Consider the following 19,722-nt stretch of genomic DNA (forward strand, 5'->3'; position numbering starts at 1 on the left):
CAAATCACAGTTAGAATACACTATTCTACAGATCCTCCACACATGCTGGTGATTGCAATAATTCTATATGTAAAGGAGGAAAACGATATATGCACATCCCAGTTTTTAAATACGGTGCTGGACCCCAAAAGTGCGGAGTAAGGACGGGGAGCAGTCCACAATCATATCGTGTGCGGGCATTCCACTTTTTCTTCATGCAATAATATTGTAAAGCAGTAAACAGTAAAGTCGTCTGTATATATGTAGAATGTATGTATGCCTGTAAGTCTTCTATTATACTGTACACAGTGTACAGTATATCTAGCTACATATCTTCTGCCCCTTCCTGTTGTCTTCTATTTAGTGTGAACAGAGAAAGAAGGACAACAAAAGGCATAGGTAGAATTCCCTCCATCCCCCATCTCTCTAACAGTCCCCCTTGGGGGGGGGGGGTCAATGGCAGGGTCACGGTCTGCATTTGAACTCGAGGACCAAAGGTATTTGCGGTCAGAGGTCGGCGCTGAGCATCCTAGACTATGAGGGCAGGGGTCAGAAACTAGAAGCTCTGCTTGACCCCGTCGGCCCCCCTCAGCACCGCGGTGGCAGAGAGAGCTGCGCTTATGAAGCCTTGGTTATACTTGGATGCACATTGTGTCGTGCACTGAAAATAGCCAATCCAATGTACAGTACAATCTTACGCGCAACTAAGTATAACTCAGGCTTAATGTTGAATATGGGCCATAGCTGAAATGTGTGGTTTGTGCAGCGGTTACACGACAATGAGATAAGACCAGGGTAAATGACCACTGAGGTGCAATAGTGTTCTGTCTGTAAACCATTGCCATAACACTTTTAATAGTGTTGTCCTACCCTTATTATGACATGTGTCAGAACAGAAGGATAGCTACAGCATACAAAGAGTGCAATACACTGTAAAGAATTGTTAATTTAACCACTTAAAGCCTTAACTGTATACTTTGTTGTATGACAAATATTGAAAATATATTATATATTATTATATATAAGTTCACTACACATGTTATGATAATGAGATTGTACAATAGATCTGCTATTTTTGAAAGCGTTAACTCTCAGTCTTTGAGCCTAGAAGGAGACAATGAGTCTCATACAGAGACAATACAGTTTTTCCTGTTGAGAGGCATTCCTGTTTTAACCCATTTAGGCCTGACGTCGAAATAAAGAAAACTTTCGCTCTGAAAGAATATATACCTATTCAAAGAATTGTGCCGCATTTTTAAGATTTTTCAAAAATAGCAGACCTACAAGTTCATAGCGCGCCACTCGGTGGCTCGCTATGAGCTTGTAGATCTGCTATTTTTCAATAGCTAAATTATAACATAATGTTTAAAACACCAAAAGGGGTTCCCTGGGGATCAGGCCTCCCCTAACTGAAAAGACCAACTCTAACTAAGAACTATAATGAAAAGGAGACTCTCCAGGTTAAAGTAAGTAAATAAAAAAACTAAGGGCTAAATTTCTTTCATTATCCCCAAACTTATTTGCCTTTTTGTTTTACTATTTTGCAAAACATTTTTGAATACTTAAATGGCCAGTCTACAAGCTCACAATGTGGCAATGTAGATTGGCTAGTTGAACTATTCAAAAATGTTTAGCAAAAAAAAAAAAGGCAAAGAAGTTTAGGGATAAGGGGTTTAGCGGTGACGAAAATGGAGCCCTGAGCTGGCTGGCTGGCTTTTACAGCAGTATAGGGCTGTGGCACCGGCAGGCGAGAATTTGGGAACCTGCTGCAGGTGTGGCAGTCTGATGAGAGAGGAGAGACAGTGGGGGTTAGGCACACGGTGATTGAATGAATGAGTGTGTTAGTGAGTGATGATAAATTACTTGTAACCATCGCCCTCTGACTTCTGGTGCGCTATCCACTCAGATCAACATCACGAAAACAAAGGGTCGAGACCCTTTGTTTTCGTGAGTGAGTGATGAAGATGTCATGGCCCCACGCAACAATTAGCTAGCATGCAGAGAGAGAAAGACAGGAGAGGGAAGGATGATAGACGACACAGGATCTGAGACACAGTCAAACCAGCAACGCTGTGATCACTGTGATAAATGCAGAGTGATTGGGCTACCAGGGTTCCAGGGTTGTTGTTGATGTCGCTGGGCTATTTGTCACTGTACATGTACAATGCATCTGTAATATGAATCTGTACGGGGGCTACCAAGAGCGAGGGAGAAGATGGCAGACAGGACAACAGACACCAGGAGCTCCCATCCAGCCAGCTGTGCTATATTGGGGCGAACACATCGATCACACACTATATGTGGACATATATATGTGCCACTAAAGAAAGATGCAGGGGTGAAAAGTACTGGTGAGCTAGCTAGATTTATGGAGGATTTGGATGACTGGAGTGAGTGGAGAGGCCACTGGGGGGCTCGCCCGAGGACGACCTAGACGGGAGATGTGCACAATATCTGAAATTCTTCCTCTGCATTAAATCATTTAGACAATTATTAGTACAGTCAGTGTTATATACAGTGCACATACTACTGTATGCTAGTTGATAATAATAATAACAACGGTATTGTATTTTTCAAAAGGGTATCATCCCCTTTTAAACCAAATTATTAAGTGGCCTCCAAATCAAGACTCACAAAGTAGTTTGTTGAGGATTGCCTTTCATGAGGAATTTCCGTGTCCTTTCTCCCATTAAACTTATACAATACTGCACTGTGTTGCTGAAGGTGGTCAGTGTGTGTGCGTGCGTGCGTGTGTGCGTGCGTGTTGTAGAGAGGCCAGAGAATGTAGCGGTAGACATGGACCTTTGTCCCTTTTCCTGGCCTCCAATGTCCCTCTGCCTGGCAAGGACATAAAAACAAATAGGGCAGCAGGGGTGATAATCCTACCTAATGCCTCCTGTCTGCCCCATGTCTACGGTCACGGTGGTTCTCTGGTGACTGGCAGGTTCAGTGCACTCATGCAGGATGTTATTTGGGTGAGCAAGTGCACAGGGAGGTGGGTGTAGGTGGGTATAGGGTCACTACCCAGCAGCCCCCACTGACCTGCCATGATCTCAGCAGTGCCAGCTGGGGACCTGTGATGGACAAAGTACTCAACCCCAGTACTTGTGTCAAAGTATGGATACTCCTAGTCAAATATTACTCCACAACAAGTGAGAGTTTCTCAGTCACATTTGTACTTTAGTTAAAGTACTGGGGTAGGTAGAGGTACAGGTACCCTCACAATAATTTTTAAAACATGCAGTAAACATGCTGTAATCCTCTGATGGAGGGGAAAGGAACTGGTTGGAATAACATGTTCCTTCCATGCGCTGTCAGTTCCCTGTCAGTCAGATCATTGCAGTCAGATGCGTTACGTCCAAACGGGGAAACTCCCCCCTGTCAGGTGATAAGAAGCGGCTTGGACTCCTCATGCATTGAAGGAAGCATGCATTGGTCCGTTTCTCTTGTGGAGTGTAGCGCCCAGGATTAGTTATTAGTGGGGTTGTATCTGATACCGCGGAGAGCAAAGGTCCGTTTCTCAGTGGATTTATCATCTATGAAGGTTAAATAACAAATTGAGTTGTACCTTGCAAAAATGCGGGGGAAATTCATGAGTGTTTTTTGTGCAAAACTAATGCTTGGAATGGATTCAGAATCATAAACCCCCCTAGTTTGACATGCTACTTAAAGCAGAATGAATTTTAGGTCATTTTGCCTTATTAACAGGTTGTTGATGGTGGTGGCCATATGGATTTGGGGCTCTCATGAATTTTCCCCGCATTTTTGCGAGGTATGTTTTGGGGCTCAATTTGTTATAGATGATAAATCCACTGAGAAACTGACCTTTGCTCTCCGCGGTCACGGAAGTATCAGATACGATACGACCCCACTAGACAATTGACACTGGGTGGAACAAATGGGTTACTAAATGAGTACTTGCTTTTAAAGATACTTAAGTAGCCTATTGAAAAGTACAACTGACAAAGTAATTTCTTTGCTATTGTCCATCACCAGTGGTGGTTCGGACGCTGATTCAGCACAGCTTTGTGGTCTACTGCTCATGTATTATGTAACAGGTCTGGGCTGTCTGGTCAGCGGTTGGGGCTGTTGGAACAGCCGGACACTTAGAAACAACACTGGGGTTGGAATGGGAGTCCACCGCCAGACTGTTACACTTGGCTGAATTATTGATTGTGTGAACTGAAGTATTCTTTCTTTCTTTCTATCAAACTATCTCTTTCTGTCCCTCTCTCTGTTTCTTTATCCATCTCTCCATTCGCATGCACTTGCTCTGTGACACAGAGTAGACCCTCTCAGAGATCCTCCTTTCAGAGGACTCTGCAGTAGGATGTAGGAATCACTGGTATCCCAGGCTCACTAGCATTCCTCTAGTGCAGTGTTACTCATCTACTGTAATGGTTTATGACCCAAAAGTGTGTATTTTTCATATTGTATTATAGGCATAGCGACCAGGCCAGCTCAGTGGCGTTGTGGGTAGAGTGTTTGGTTGCCCTGAGATTGGGAGGTCTGTGTTTGATTCCCCGGGCTGGGTCATACCAAACTATTAAGACTATTAAACCAGTAAGACGACGAGAAGCGACCTGGGGTGAAGTCACGTGCACGCATCCACCTGGGTGACGGCAGACTGCTGGGCGAGTGCTGGCACTTTGGCATGCGGGGTCAGATCAACATAATATGGAATTAATTCTGTACTGGCCATATATGGAGCGTGTCTTGAGTGTACAGGATTTGATGAGGTCAGATCAACATATGGAATTTTAGAACAGGTCATATATGGAGATCTAAGGGTGGCAGCTGGGGCAGTGTCTTGAGTGTACAGGGTTTGATGAGGTCAGATGAGGTCAGATCAACATATGGAATGAATTCTTTATTCGACATATTTGGAGCGAGGCACGAGGTGTAACGGACTGACTGACAGACAGGTTTTTCAGGTTTTCATCATAAACTGCGACTTACGTAGGCTACATCATGGCTGGGAGAAGTTGACCTATACGCTACAGAAACAGGAGATAGGCTCCTGTCCGATCTGCAAGGCTTGTAGACACTGCCCTGGGCAATACAGAAAAGCATATCTCTGACTCATATTTCAAAATACATATACATGTGAAATGGTATTTATATTTGTGGAGACTTTTTTCAAATGTCTCTGTCTACTACTGTTATGAGAGCAAAACATATGTTTTGGTGACGAGAGAAAAATATAGGTATGTAGCCTATTTTGACAATATAATTTCGATTGCTTGTATTTTTTGCCACTACACATAATTTTAGACTATCCACACTTTTCCTGGGCTGTGTGTGCTCCAGTTCCTGTCGATTTGATCCAATGAAGGCCAATGAAACTGGTCAGATGACCAATGATATCCAATGAAATCAACAGGAACTGGAGCACACACAGCCCAGGAAAAGTGTGGATAGGTTTCAGCAAACAATACTTTTGTTGGCAGCCATGAATGATACACACATGTACACATGTGTGCTCCCACACAGACACAGAGGCCCCTTTTCCACCAGTTGGTTCCCAATGTGAACCGGTTCAGTTCTTTTTGGTTTTTAGTCCATGAGCCAGAGCTCCAAAATTGGAACGTTAATATGAATTGAGTAGGCAAAACCATACCTATATTAGATTGTTATCACCATGAAACTTCCCCAATTGAGTACTTACATGAAGGCAATGATTTATTATATTACACATTTTACATTTTTAAATATGCAAATGAGGCATTATGTAGGAAAATATGCAAAATAATCAAAAATATGAAAAAGGTACTACTGTGGAAGGGTTATCATGTATTAATTTACTTGTATTGATCCTATAAACAATTTAATATAGGGTATAGTTTGCCCACCCATTTTGGAGCTCTGGCTCATGGACTAAAAACCAAAAAGAACTGAACCGGTTCCCATTGGGAACCAACTGGTGGAAAAGGGGTCACAGTGAATAGGAACAAAAAGTTTGTAAAATTCCAAGGGCCCTCAGACATACTGTGGTGTAGCCTACTGTATATATTTTATTGTTTAATAAACATTATTACATTTCCTGCATGATCTATTCTGTAGTCATAGGGTTAGGAATTCGAAATGGCTCCCCTGCGCGCGCGCGCACGCACGCACACACACACACACACACACACACACACACACACACACACACACACACACACACACACACACACACACACACACACACACACACACACACACACACACACACAGCTAGAATCTGAAATATGGACGTACACACACGTCACACACACACACACACACACACACACACACACACACACTCACTCCACGCTTTCTATTTCTCCGGCATGCAGCCCACTCATGTGGAGGAAACGACTGACCTTGTGTTTCCTGGGTGACGGCTGCAGGGTGTCAGGGGAGCCGTAGATTGCGACTCTGCCAATGACTTTGTGACTTTGGGTCGTAACTCTCCAAAACGGATCGGGGACGGCGGGTTAGGGGGAGGGGGTTGGAGGGACGGCGGCATGGCCGTATCCTTGGATAGGAGCTCATCTCTGCACACATCACGCACACGGCGGGCTGCTGTGGCACTTTATGGCGGATCGAAGTCGCTCAAGTTTATGTGTTTGGGGCTGTCGCGCGCCTCTGACAGAGGCGGCAATACCAGAGCCGTATAATAGAAGAGTTCTGTTAGTGAGGGGGCACAGAACAGCCCGGCCACGTGATCCCGGAAGCGCTCGTGCGCACAGCTGCGCTCTTACTGGGAGCTCGATTAGGGACAGAGCCTGGAGCTGAAGTACATTGTTTTGAACGAGAGCGCCGCGGATATCGGCAATTTTAGGTATGTATGCAAAATGACAACTGTTTTAAAGTATTGTACAGTGACAACTAAAGTCTCTGTAATGTTTATGTTGTACTATAACTACAAAACGCTCTAAAATAAAGGGATTTAAGACCATTAAAAGCCGGGCTGTTGCCTTTCACTCATTCAGTCAATGTAGCCGAGTCGATAATGTCGAACGTTCTTATTTTAATCATAACACCAATTTTAATACAGAATGTCAAGTCTAGTTGAATGATACAATGATAAAACAGGGCTTGAGTGATTGAAAACCAGGAAGACAAATGTCACTATATATTATATATAATCATTGATATTATATTGCCAACTTCTCCAAGGCCCTCAGTCATTGTGTTATGTTTACTACTATTACTACAACACTTATAGATATTATTTCCATGTGTCATAAGTTCAAGTTAAGACCTGACTTACTGCATTCTGCCATGCTGTTTGTTGTAAAGAACCTCCACGGGTCTCATAGATTATACATTCAATTAAGCATGATTTATTTACAACATAAGTTAACATAATGGGATAATGAACTCTAAACACAAACCCTTTGCTCAGAAGTGTGTATGCAGGTAGTGACTATAAATAGTGTGTATTGTCTATTGTGTCAAGGGATTTCAGTTACTCTACACTGACACTGGCTCCTGTTCAGATCACGTGACCCATTCATTGCCTTGTATTGTATTGTCTTGGTTTGCAGAAGGTGACAGGCGTCTCCACCTGTCCAAAAGCAAGAACACAAAGTTCAATGAGTCGGGTCAGCTGTGCGTGTTCCACCTGGTGTCGAGCATTTGGACCCTGTACATACTCATAACAGTAAGATGACTTGTTTGAGCTGCTTTGTTTTTGGTATTTTGATCCTCCAGAGAAAAAGTACAACACTATATAGAATAGCTAATTGGCTTATTTCAGTTGGGATGCCTGCATTTGTGTGTACACTAGTTAGAGGGAGAAAGATAATAAAGAGTGGAAAGATTTTTCTTTAACTAAGTCTCATAATGGTTTGTCCCCACAGGAAGGGTACATTCTTCATCGTAGCAGTCTTTGGGAGAACTACCCGCATGTACACCTCAGGTAACTATAATATCAACATTAGATTGGTATTTTTAGATGGTAAATTCTGTATCAAGTATAAAACATTATTTAATAGTCTTTCATACCACCATGAAGTAATCGAATAAAAATGTCATGTGTGTCATGTGTCTAATGGGTAATAATTTGTTATTTGATGATTGAATGTAATCATTACAAATTACTTTGGAACTTAATGTGTTCAGTGACCAACAAGCACGCTACACCACCAAGATACCCATGTAGCTGTCTAAATACTTCCTTAATGTCAACAGAGTTCACACCCACAACACCAGAGGGACAAAAACATGTTCAACCCAGATTCGGCACAAACGAGGGACTAAATTATTTTCGCTGCTATGCCACCAAAATGTGGAATGCCCTACCAATAGCCATTAAGACATGCAAATCCCTTGACTCCGTCAAAACCGCTCTCAAAGGGCACTTACAGACGGCTGCAATCTGTAAGTGCAGCCGTCTGCACTTACAGATCAGATTTTACGGGGGGGAAACTTGAGCCCGTAAAATCGGAATCCCCCCGTCCTCTTACCCTTACTGTATATGTTTCCTTTCCCTTTTTACCTCCTTACTGTTCTTTTATAGAAGTGTATATTTGTACGTCTCTAAATGTTCTGCTGAATTGAAAATGGTGGACCCTGTTGTAATTCGGCAAATTACCATTCTGCAAACTGTTAATAAATACTTCGATCAATCAATCAATGTTATTCCTCCAAATAAATGGTGACTCTGCACTGCATGTTGTAGTTCTTTTACTTTGTTTATTTAACAAATAAAACCCTGACCCCTACCATATTGCTATTGGATGTTATTCTAAAGTGCTCCCACCCTCTCCTGTAGATTTCAGGTGAAGTTCTTCTACCTCACTCAGCTGGCTTACTGGCTCCATGCCTTGCCAGAGCTCTACTTCCAGAAAGTACGCAAGGTCAGTAGGCCATGGGAATGTTTTTTTTGGGCTGTTTACTGGTTTAGCTGTTCATATACTATACTGTATGTGTGAGTTTCAGATTGTAAGTGAGAGAGGAAAAAAAGGAGCATTCAGATATTGCAAAGCAAGACAATGCCTATAAACACAGACTTTGTTTTCCAGGAGGAGATTCCTCGACAGCTGCAGTACATCTGCCTGTACCTGTTGCACATCTCTGCAGCCTACGTGTTAAAGTGAGCATCCACGAGAAGGATTCCCAACCTATTCTATAAAACCATTTTTGTCTTGAAGGAAAGAATATTGACACCTTTTTAGACTTGAACATGTTCAGTGACCATGATGTACTACATAACATCTTCCACAATTTCCAACACATAGATCCTAAGGAGGTTTGGGGGGGGATTGGGTTATTTAGATCTTAGATTTGATCATCCCTGATGTAGGACTAATTGGTTTACAAGAGAATCGAGAATTAACCCATTTTGGGCGGGAACCCCTTTTGGTGTTTTAAACATGTTATAATTTAGCTATAGAAAAATAGCAGATCTACAAGTATATAGCGCGCCACCGGGTGGCGTGCTACAAGCTTGTAGGTCTGCTATTTTTGAAAAATCTGGATTTAGAAGATTATTTTAAACATTTTTAGGTAGGTCAGGCCTAAATGGGTTATACTAGTATAAGCCTTATAGCATCATTTTAGTATAACATTATTTATTTTACAGTTTCTCTTCTAAATGTGGACATAAAGAAGCAATGAACATATTGATTGACCATATAATTGAGCCTTTACATTCTAATACAGTCAATGATTGGGCTCTGCTCTTTCTTTCCTTGTGGACAGTTGCTGCTGCAATATGGTTGGCTGTGAGGCAGTCGGCTGCAAAAGCCGGTCTGAGAAAGGGGCGAAACTTTACGGCTTCCCAGTTGAACCTGAAAGGAGGAAGAGGTGGTTGGTCAGTGTGAGCCGGATGGGTATGACCATGCCAGAGAATGTCAACAAGAGAAAGCTATGTGAGGTAATGTAAAGACACTGTAATAATGTTGATGTGTAGTGTTTGTGTAGCTTTGTGTATCTAAAAAGAAACAACCGTTACTCTACAGGCACACTTTGAGGCAGATCAGTTTGTAAATAAAAAGGGCAAGAAAAGGCTAAGGGACGATGCAGTACCGAGTATATTTGCACATCGTGCAGCAATTAAACGACGGAAGCCACCTGCACTTCGAACAGCACCTGAACAGAACTTAATTGTTAGGGAGCACAGTTACACAAAAGGTAATATACTGTAGGTAGGTATACAGGTGCTTCTCAAAAAATGTGATGTGGAAAAGTTAATTTTCTTCCATAATATAATTCAAAAAGTGAAACTTTCATATATTCTAGATTCAATGTGCATAAAGTTGAAATATTTAAAACTTTTTGTTTTAATCTTGATGATTGTGGCATACAGCTCATGAAAATCAAAAAACATTTATAATACAGAAATGTCGACCATCTGAAAAGTATGTTAATTTATGCCCTCGATATGCGGTCTGGGATAATTTTAAACAAATTATTTCATCAATGGGGCATGGCATGGAGGTATTAAGTAAGGCCAAACGGAATCTGCAGGTTTTTTTTCTGCGGTGACTCCGGAGGAAAATCTGTGTTTTATTTTTATTTTAAGGTTTTAGACAGTTATCCAGGACTATAATCAATGTGTTTAGAGCAAAAATAACTCTAAATATGCTAAATAAACCTTATGCTAAATAAACCTTAAAGTACCACAACAAAGTAATTAAGATCCATTAGTCAAATCTTCGACTTCATCCATTTTTATTCAATAATAATTAACTCATTAACTAATGAACATTCTTTAGTACAATTAAAATAACAAATGTGAAATTAAATTACAATGGGTTCAACATGAACATACAAGCCAGCCAGCCAGCCAGTGGCTTTCCGCCAGTCAGCCAGCCAGTCCGTTAGCCAGTCAGTCCATTAGCCAGCCAGCCAGTCCGTCAGCCAGCCAGCCAAACAGCCAGCCAGTCAGTCAGTCAGCCAGTCCGTTAGCCAGTCAGCCAGTCAGTCCATTAGCCAGCCAGCCCTCAGTCAGTCAGTCAGCCAGCCAGCCAGGCAGTCAGCCTGCCTACCAGCCAGATAGCCAGGGGCCAGCTTGGGGGCCAGAGCCTTTGTAAAATCCAACACAAACTTCTTCCTCTCAGCAGTACATGGGTCTTGGAGAGGCAGGTAGCCAGGGTTTCAGTCCCATCGATCGTACTGCAAAACAAAGAAAATGTGTTAAAACCCTAGCATCTAAAATAGCAGGTCTACAAGTTCCCAAACAATGCCTCATGCTGCGACTAAGTGGGTGTCTAAAAATACAAACAAATCTATGAAGGCACTAGGGAGGGCACAAACAGAGTGGGCACTAGGGAACGGTGGGCAGACTGGGGTGTGGGCAAGCTATCTATGAAATCTATTAAAAAGTTGAATCTGCAACACAATTTTATATGGCGTCCCTGGCTCCTGCTGCATCTCTCTCAGCTAAAGGTTTTCTCTCAATTCAATTCAAATCAAATTATCTTTATTACCTGGCATGAGAAAACATACGTTTACATTGCCAAAGCAAAAGTGAAACGAGACAATCAAGATAAAACAATGTAAATATGTACAAATAAATATTGAATATAAATAGGAATTAAATAAAGGTGTAACTGTAAACAGATGTGTTACATTAACATTTTGAGTAATACTATCTTGTGAAACTATAAAAAGATTTCATATTCTTTCTCTCTCACACACACACACACACACACACACACACACACACACACACACACACACACACACACACACACTTTAATTTAATAAATAAATGTCCTCCAGTGGTTATTATTGGTATCAGACCTTCACAATATGATGTGATTGAAATGTCACTTTATTGAGATGCTTAACTTGAAAGAAAAGGTTTTTAATATTTCACTTTATGTGCAATTAATCTAGAATATATGATTTATTTTTATAGAAAAAATTAAATTAACTTTTCCACAATATTCTAATGTTTTGTGAAGCACCTGTATGGGAACATCTATTTGTAGTAATAATATTTCATACTGACATAAGTCTTGTGTCCTAACTGTGTGCCATTGTATCCATTTCAGGGATTGAATGTGAAAGGGCTGAGAGTCTTAGAAGGAAAAGTCAGAACAGACAGGAAAGAGAGAGAATTCCTAGCAAGGACAGAGAAGAAGAAATGCCAAGCGAGCACAGAGTAGAGAGTGAAATTCCAACAGAGGACAGACAGACAGCTGAAAGAAAAGAACCTGTGAGGGAGCACAGAGTGGAGAGAGAAATTCAAACAGAGGACAGACAGACAGCTGAAAGAGAAGAACCTGTGAGCGATCACAGAGTGGAGATAGAAATTCCAAGCGACAGAGCAGAAGCAGGAATTCCAAGCGAGGACAGAGCAGAACCTGATGAGCAAAGAGAAATCACCACTCTAAAAATAGAGTTACAGAAGCAAATCGCCACAGTGGAGGATTTGAGAAAAGAATTAAAAAAGCAACAGAGGGCTACTCACAGAGCACAGGGGGCTGCTGATAAGGCACGGGCATCATTAAAAAGATCAAGGAAGCAAAAGGCAGCTTTGCTCAGAAAAAACAAAAACACAGATAGAAAATTAGCCAAAATATTTTCTGAAGACCAGATGAAGGCATTAGGCCGAATAAATACAAGGGGGATGAAATGGAGTAATAGCACCATCAAAAAGGCACTAAAAATCAGGTTTTCTGCAGGACCAACAGGCTATAACACCCTCAGAGATCTGCAAATCCCTCTGCCTGCAATAAGAACGCTACAGGCGAGAATGCAAAGGGTTAAATTTGAGCCAGGGATTTTAGAGGAGGTCTTTACCTTTCTAAAACTTAAGGCAGCAGGGATGGGTGAGATGGAAAGGGAGTGTGTTTTAACGCTTGACGAGATGGCCATCACTCCAAGTGTTGAATTACACATGGGCTCAGGACGGCTGTATGGGGATGTCACTTTGCCAGATCACACTGGACCAGCAACACACGCCTGCGTTTTTATGTTGGCTGGCGCTACAACACGCTGGAAACAGATTGTAGCTTACCACTACAGTGGCAATTCAACACAAGGCAAAGTGTACAAACCAATTATACTGGATATTATCGAAAGAGCCGAAGCCATTGGGCTTCATGTCATTGACGTCACCACTGACATGGGTAGCCCTAATCAAGCCATGTGGAGAGCTTTTGGGGTAGACTACAGCAATACATCTGTCCCACATCCTGTGACCCCAGAGAGGCAGCTGTATTTCATGCCTGATGTCCCCCATCTGGTAAAAAACCTGAGGAATGCCCTTGTCCAACACACAATCACAATTCCAGATTATGTTGTGGAAAAAGAGAATTTAACATCTAATGTAGTGTCACTAGAGCCCATTAAGGATCTCATTAATTTCCAGGAAGGGATGGCACTGAAAATAGCTCCAAACTTGTCCAGGAAATCCATTGAGCCTAATCATTTTGAGAAAATGAAAGTTGGCCCCGCCATGAATGTTTTCAGCCACTCAAGTAGTGCTGGACTGAAATATATGGTGCAGAAAGAAGGACGACCCCAATCCCATCTAGCAACAGCATGGTTCCTAGAGAAGGTCAATCACTGGTTCGATCTGATGTCCTCCCGCCATCCCACTATGGCATTGAGCAGACTAAAGTTGGAGGAGTATGAGAAAGCCAAGGTCTTCCTCAACGACATAATTGATCTGTTCTGCAATATTAAGGTTGGGAAGACTGGTGGCTGGAAGCCCATACAAACAGGGGTGGTAATGGCGACTCGCTCTATTCTGGCAATACAGGAGGAGATGCTAACACGAGGACACAAGTTTGTCCTAACGGCAAAATTTACCCAGGACTGTCTGGAAAATGTATTCGGCTGTGTACGATCCAAAAATCCTACACCAACTCCAGTGGAATTTCAGCAGGCACTGAGATTAATATCAGTTTCACAGTTTCTGGCACCTGTGAAAAGTGGGAGCTACCAGGATGATGACAATGAATTTGCAGTTGACTTCCTGGACACACTGGAGCCAATACAAAAGATTACAGACAGAGTGGAGGAGCGAAGAGAGGAGATGGAAGACGGACCTCCTGCAACCACACCTGAATTCTCAACCACCGAGAAGAACATTCTTTACACCCTGGCAGGCTACATTGCACACAGTGTTATAAAGAACAACAAAATCTGTAACAGCTGTGAAATAGCAATAACTGACAGAGAGTGTGCCAGTAATGCAGAGGAGGACAGCATGTCCTCCTCTGCATTACTGGCCCTTAAAGAATATAAACCAGGTGCCCTTTGCCGTCCTTCCCCAGAGGTGTTTGAGTTGATGCTAAAATTGGAGCAACTCTTCAGACGCACGTCTTGTACTGCACTGGCAGTATTGGAAAGGGAGTCACTGGCTTTGACCAGCAACCTTCCACCATGCCATGGAGTGCACCAAAAATTTACTCGTCGCTTCATCCAACTCCGCATGAGGATTGAGGCCAAAAAACTGAATTTTGAGAGAAAGCCCAAATCGGATGGACACCGTGGCAGCAAAAGTCAGAACAAAAAGGCCACTAGGAGCCTAGCTTCCACACCAAGAGCACCCAGGCTGTCCAACACTTTGCTCCTGGCTATGGAAGCAGTAGGCATCCCTGTAGTTCACTCAGGTATGCCAGTCAGCCTCATTTCAGTTCCTTGCATTTAATTTTACACACCCCACCAGCAGCATGTCTCAACCACACCACTCATCTAAACTGCACTCTAGTGCCCTGGAGTTAACCAGCCAGACCTTATCTGCTGAGACACATGATGGGCTACACTTGAAACTATGCGTGTTGGTAACTGGGTGGCCGGGTGTCTGGGTATGAGCACGAAAACATGGTTGTTTTTCACCACCTGTGCGCAACCTAACGCACACACAAACACACATGCACATATTAACTGTATATATGATGCTTTCGGGTGTGCCAGTACAGTACAGTGACAGTACAGTAGAGGGACCCCCACATAACATGGTAACTGTCATTTCTCTACCGTTTCGGTAGAGAAATGACACACAGAGTTGCACCACTCACTTCACACGGTGTGATTCACACACAGAGTTGCACCACTCACTTCACACGGTGCGATTCTTTGCTTTGAATCGGAACAAAAATACTTATCTTTTTTTTGCTTTGTTGTGAACTAGGTCCAGGCTTGCCAGTCAACACCAACGTGTCACCAACAGTCAATGTTTCCAGGACATGGCTGCAAAGGTTAAGAACATACATTATTAGTTACATCTTTCAGAAATAGCCGTAAAGTTACATGAAGTTATTAGTCAATACTATTTGTAGTAGTATTGGTAGTAAATTACTATTAGTAATATGAGTTACTACTACTACTAGTTTTTACTCTCCCGATTGGATGACATTTTTTACCCCCACATGAAAATGCATTATTATTACTTGCACAAGCAGAGCGCACAAGTATTGTGGTCGGTTGGACCAAAAGTGGTATGTATGTATGATGTCATGGTGGTCATATTCTATAACTTAAAACTGTTTTAAACAAAATAATTGTATTTTATATTAATGTCGGATTTCTTTAAAGGTTTATTTGTTGTTTTAGTATTTAATTTCAATATTTTAGGGGCTGATAGTAAGTTCGTAGCAGTCGGGATTACTTGCACGCTCTGCTTGTGCACTAGTACTACTTGAGTGCAACTCGCAAGTTGGCACTCGACAGAGTGCAGTTGTAGTCATTATTATTATTATGCATTGCCATGGTAATATATACAGTATAAAAAACGTTTAAAAAACAAGAGGGTTGCGCACACCCAGTCCCTCGCTGGTGCTAGACAAAGGCAGATACCGTTAAAAAGAAAAGGAAGTCGGCACAGCAGCTCTGCTCCACAGTGTTTTGTTCATTTAAACTGATAAAGTGACTTTTTGTCACTTTGTTATTTAAATAAACAAAACACTGTGGAGCAGAGCTGCTGTGCGGACTTCATTTTCTTTTAAAATATACAGTATAGTCATTAGCATTACTTTCTTTCTTACAGACCTCACCCTCCTGTCTCAGAAGAGTGACAGACCTGACTGAGCTCCGACTCAAATACACCAAACTACTTCCTGCATCACGTGATCTTCACCTGCTGCACGCTGCTGTGCATCATCTGTTTGCTGTTGCTACCCGAGACGAGGGGTCAACCTTTGCGATGAGCATTGGGCTGCATACCACAGCCCTCCTGGAAGGGGACGACCGAGAGAAAGAGGAAAGGAAAAGGAGGAGGGGCTGTGTATATCATTGCTGTCGGGCAGAAACCTCTTCTCTCCACATGCTAATCTAACTTGTGGGCGGTTTTTTTCCTCGTAATTTAATACCCTACTTGGCCTAATACTTGACCATACTACAGCGTCATCCAAAAGCATAAGAAATAGCAGAGCTGCAAGTAAAGCTTGAAAATGCAGCGTGAAGAAGTGACGCGTTTCTAGCTTGTTGTGCGTCCTACAACGATATCCAGGTATGTCAACCCAACTAATTTGAGGTCAAGGTCAAATGGGAGAGAAAAGTTATTTTTGTCTCCACTAGGCCGAAGGCATGGGGAGAGAGAGTTTTTTTTAAAGATTAGTTTTTGGGATTTCATGCTTTTATTGATAGGACAGTAGAGTGACATGAAATGCGGAGAGATAGGAAGTGGCACGCAGCATAGCAGCTTAGGGTGCCCGGTCCACCACGCCGGCAACCCAGGCCGAGAGCAAGGTTCTGGTACTCACGAAAACGGCTCCTTTCAAAATGTCTGGCACCACCATGGGGATGAAGCCCTGTAGATGTGGCAAGACAAACAAGAGGCCTGATGTTGTGCAGTCAGTCAAGTAGAGGAAAATGACTACACACGTTCATATCTAGACTTCATAGTTGTCTTTGCCACACACAAGACTTACCCGCCGTTGTAACATGTCCAAGGCAAAGTTCTGCAGAGCGGTCTGCAATCTGGCTCCCACTCCCCTCAGATAATACGACCGGTGGCCAGAGATATGGGCCAGATTCCTGGAAGATAAAACAATCCATAATTAATGGTTTATACACACCATGCAGCACAATCAGTATAAAAGTTATTCTGGACAGTAGAAAAATGCACAGAAAATGTTCCATTAAGGTCATGACAGGAGTTGCCGTCAAAAATGTATTTGGTAATTTCTTTCCTACATCCTGGGATTTGTTTAATAGTTTTAATACACAAGTATTAGGGGACACTGTTTTACACGCTAGAGAGGAAATGAAAATTAGCTACAATATTAGACAGGGCAAATACCAGAGAGAGTGATCTGACTGTATGTCATCTACAAAGTTAAACACAAACCTCATTCCAAATAAAATATCTGATTTATGTGAAGATTACCGGTACATAATATGTGTAATTAATAACACTACGAAATAACACAATAGCTACACAAAATCATTAAAACTTTACAAGACAATGGACAGCAGATATTGTGGAGAATGTTTAAATGGAAAAGTCTCACCTTTGCCTTAAAATCCCCAGTTTCTCCCCTAGCTCTACATGGCCTCTGGGTTTGAACTCAAAGACTGTAGAAAAATGGAGAGAAAATGGAGGTCAACATGAAGCCCTGAATGGGTTTCCGTTGACGAGAATGAAGCATGAGATGTTACAAGATGACAAGTCCAAGTATGTGCATTTCACATAAATAAGCCGTTGCCGTCTCCATGGTCTACTCTAACCTTTTGTGTCATAAATTAACGTCCTACTTGATTATACTACAGCACCACACAAAGTCAGATCTCCAAGCTTGAAATGCAAGACGCTTGGGTGATCTGCTACTTTTGCTATTTTTTAATCCTGAAGAGTAACGTAAAGTAAAGTTTTGGACATATGAGGTTTCCACCCGACAGACGAAGCACAGGTTCACATCACCTGGTTTCTCCCCAACCAGCTCCAGCACTCTGGCTTGGCTCTCCTCTCCGATTGGCTGGAATAGGAAATTGGGAGATTTAATAACCTTGGAACGACCACACCGTTTTCAACGACTACAGCCTAATTTATAATTTGGCACACGGCCATGTTGTTCGCCTGTGCGTGCGTGAATGCTCACCACATCAGGGTGTGTGGTGTTGGGCAGTCTGAGAGCTTGTCTGTAGTGCTCACTAGACATTGATTAATTGATTGATTGATTTCTATAAATTGTTAATAAGCCTTGATCTTACATTTCTTTTGAAAGTCAAGAATAATTTTATCTTGGCGTTTTATTGTTTTTAATGGCCTGTCGTTAAATTAAAGCCTTTTAAAAGTGAGTCTTTGCTAGAGTGTTTGAGTTTGCTCTTTGGAACACTTTGCATAAATCTGCCTCACTGGCACACGCACCCCTCTACACCAGAAACCACACGGGCTGGGCCAGGCTATCACGACATGAACTTGATGTACAGTACAATAATTATATTGTCATGCCCCCTTTAACCCATTTTGGGGCGGGAACCCCTTTTGGTGTTTTAAACATTGTTATAATTTAGCTATTGAAAAATAGCAGATCTACAAGCTCGGCGCGCTATGAGCTTGTATGTCTGCTATTTTTGAAAATCGTGAAAATGTGCCTGAAATCTTTGAATATATGTTCTTTCAGAGCGAGTTTTTAACTCGAATCTTTGCTACTGAGAGGGTCCCTGGAACTACAAATTTTCAGATGGGGGTCAGCGGCCAATGTCATATATATTTGGGGTTCCTTGACATGAATATGTTTGAGAACAACTGACATAGAAACATGTTTTTTTCAGAAAAGACATTTTTTAAATTTCAACGTCGGGCCTAAATGGGTTAAGGCCACCTTTGTGGTGCGATGGTGCTCCATCCTCAGCACATGTCCCGGCCGTCTCAGGCGTCTGTGTGTGTGATCTCCTTGGCGATGCTCCGGCTCCCTGTAGCTGTTTGTTTGTTTGTACAGTTCATTACGGGAGCTATTATACGGCTCTGGGTGTACCCAACCGTCACTATAGGGATGGCATATCACTTGTTTACAGTCACAAGGGCGAACTCATAGGAAAGTAAATTACTTTTGAACCAGGTATTGTGACCTTAAAGATGTTCCCAATCTTAGCTGAACAGTCCAGCAGCTTGCGAGATTAGCTCATGGACACACAGAAAACATGACACATTGAGAGCTTGTAGATTGGCTATTTTCAGGCTGTTTTTTCTGCCATGCATGATGGAAACCTATTATGCAAACCATATTTAGCCACCTTTAAAAGTAATGAAATATTGCAAAACACTTACGTTTTAAACCATGGGTCTCCTGACATGAGCTGTGTACTGATGATCACCTAATACAAAAGACAGAAAATACAAAAAATATATATTAATATATTTTTTTGCATGAGAATTCTATACAACATAAAGTGTGTTTGATTTTACACAACATAACATTTAACCTGCGGTCTTGCTGTGACTATTGTATAAACCGTCCTCCTGCTGTGACTACGGCTCTGGGAGGCCTTGGCTATGGCTCCAGGGGAATAGAATATACTTACAGTACTACAGACTTGCATATTCAAGCTTTTGAGAGATATTTGACAGACCGACCGCTAGCAGGGATGAAAAGCTGGGTCAGGTTTCATTAATTACTATTCTTGAGAAGAATTCTTAAGAAAATCTGGGTTACACACATTTCCCAGTAAATGTTTAAATACTTGGTTTGCTAAGGTCAGCAAACAATGGTGTGTTCTACAATGGTTACTGTCAGCCATCTTGCACCTTTTTGACAACTGGTTAGTTTTGATGGGGAATGCTTACAGTGTTAATCAACAGTTTTTTAGGATACGAAACCTGTACACTGGCACGCTTTACTGGAACTACACCACAGCTCAAAC

General features: G+C 42.1%; 2 protein-coding genes across 2 annotated transcripts; one reads left to right on the top strand and one right to left on the bottom strand.

The window, feature by feature from the left end:
• The first annotated feature begins 6,766 nt into the window (after positions 1–6,766).
• Positions 6,767–16,194, top strand: LOC308312287 (uncharacterized protein). The gene is made up of 7 exons (XM_080794655.1): positions 6,767–6,790; positions 7,500–7,615; positions 7,815–7,873; positions 8,729–8,813; positions 8,979–9,049; positions 9,658–9,832; positions 15,905–16,194. Exons 6-7 carry the CDS (start codon positions 9,671–9,673, stop codon positions 16,190–16,192), a joined length of 450 nt encoding a protein of 149 aa, XP_080650781.1. The 5' UTR covers positions 6,767–6,790; positions 7,500–7,615; positions 7,815–7,873; positions 8,729–8,813; positions 8,979–9,049; positions 9,658–9,670; the 3' UTR covers positions 16,193–16,194.
• A 365-nt stretch (positions 16,195–16,559) lies between these two features.
• Positions 16,560–18,017, bottom strand: LOC308312286 (serine--tRNA ligase, mitochondrial-like; the record flags this gene model as incomplete). The annotated part of the gene is made up of 5 exons (XM_080794654.1): positions 16,560–16,667; positions 16,788–16,893; positions 17,370–17,433; positions 17,780–17,834; positions 17,958–18,017. 5 exons carry the CDS (start codon positions 18,015–18,017, stop codon positions 16,560–16,562), a joined length of 393 nt encoding a protein of 130 aa, XP_080650780.1.
• Between the last annotated feature and the right edge of the window lie 1,705 nt (positions 18,018–19,722).

This window comes from Protomyctophum bolini (assembly GCF_963924005.1).
Source record: "Protomyctophum bolini genome assembly, contig: SCAFFOLD_716, whole genome shotgun sequence".
Taxonomy (NCBI): domain Eukaryota; kingdom Metazoa; phylum Chordata; class Actinopteri; order Myctophiformes; family Myctophidae; genus Protomyctophum; species Protomyctophum bolini.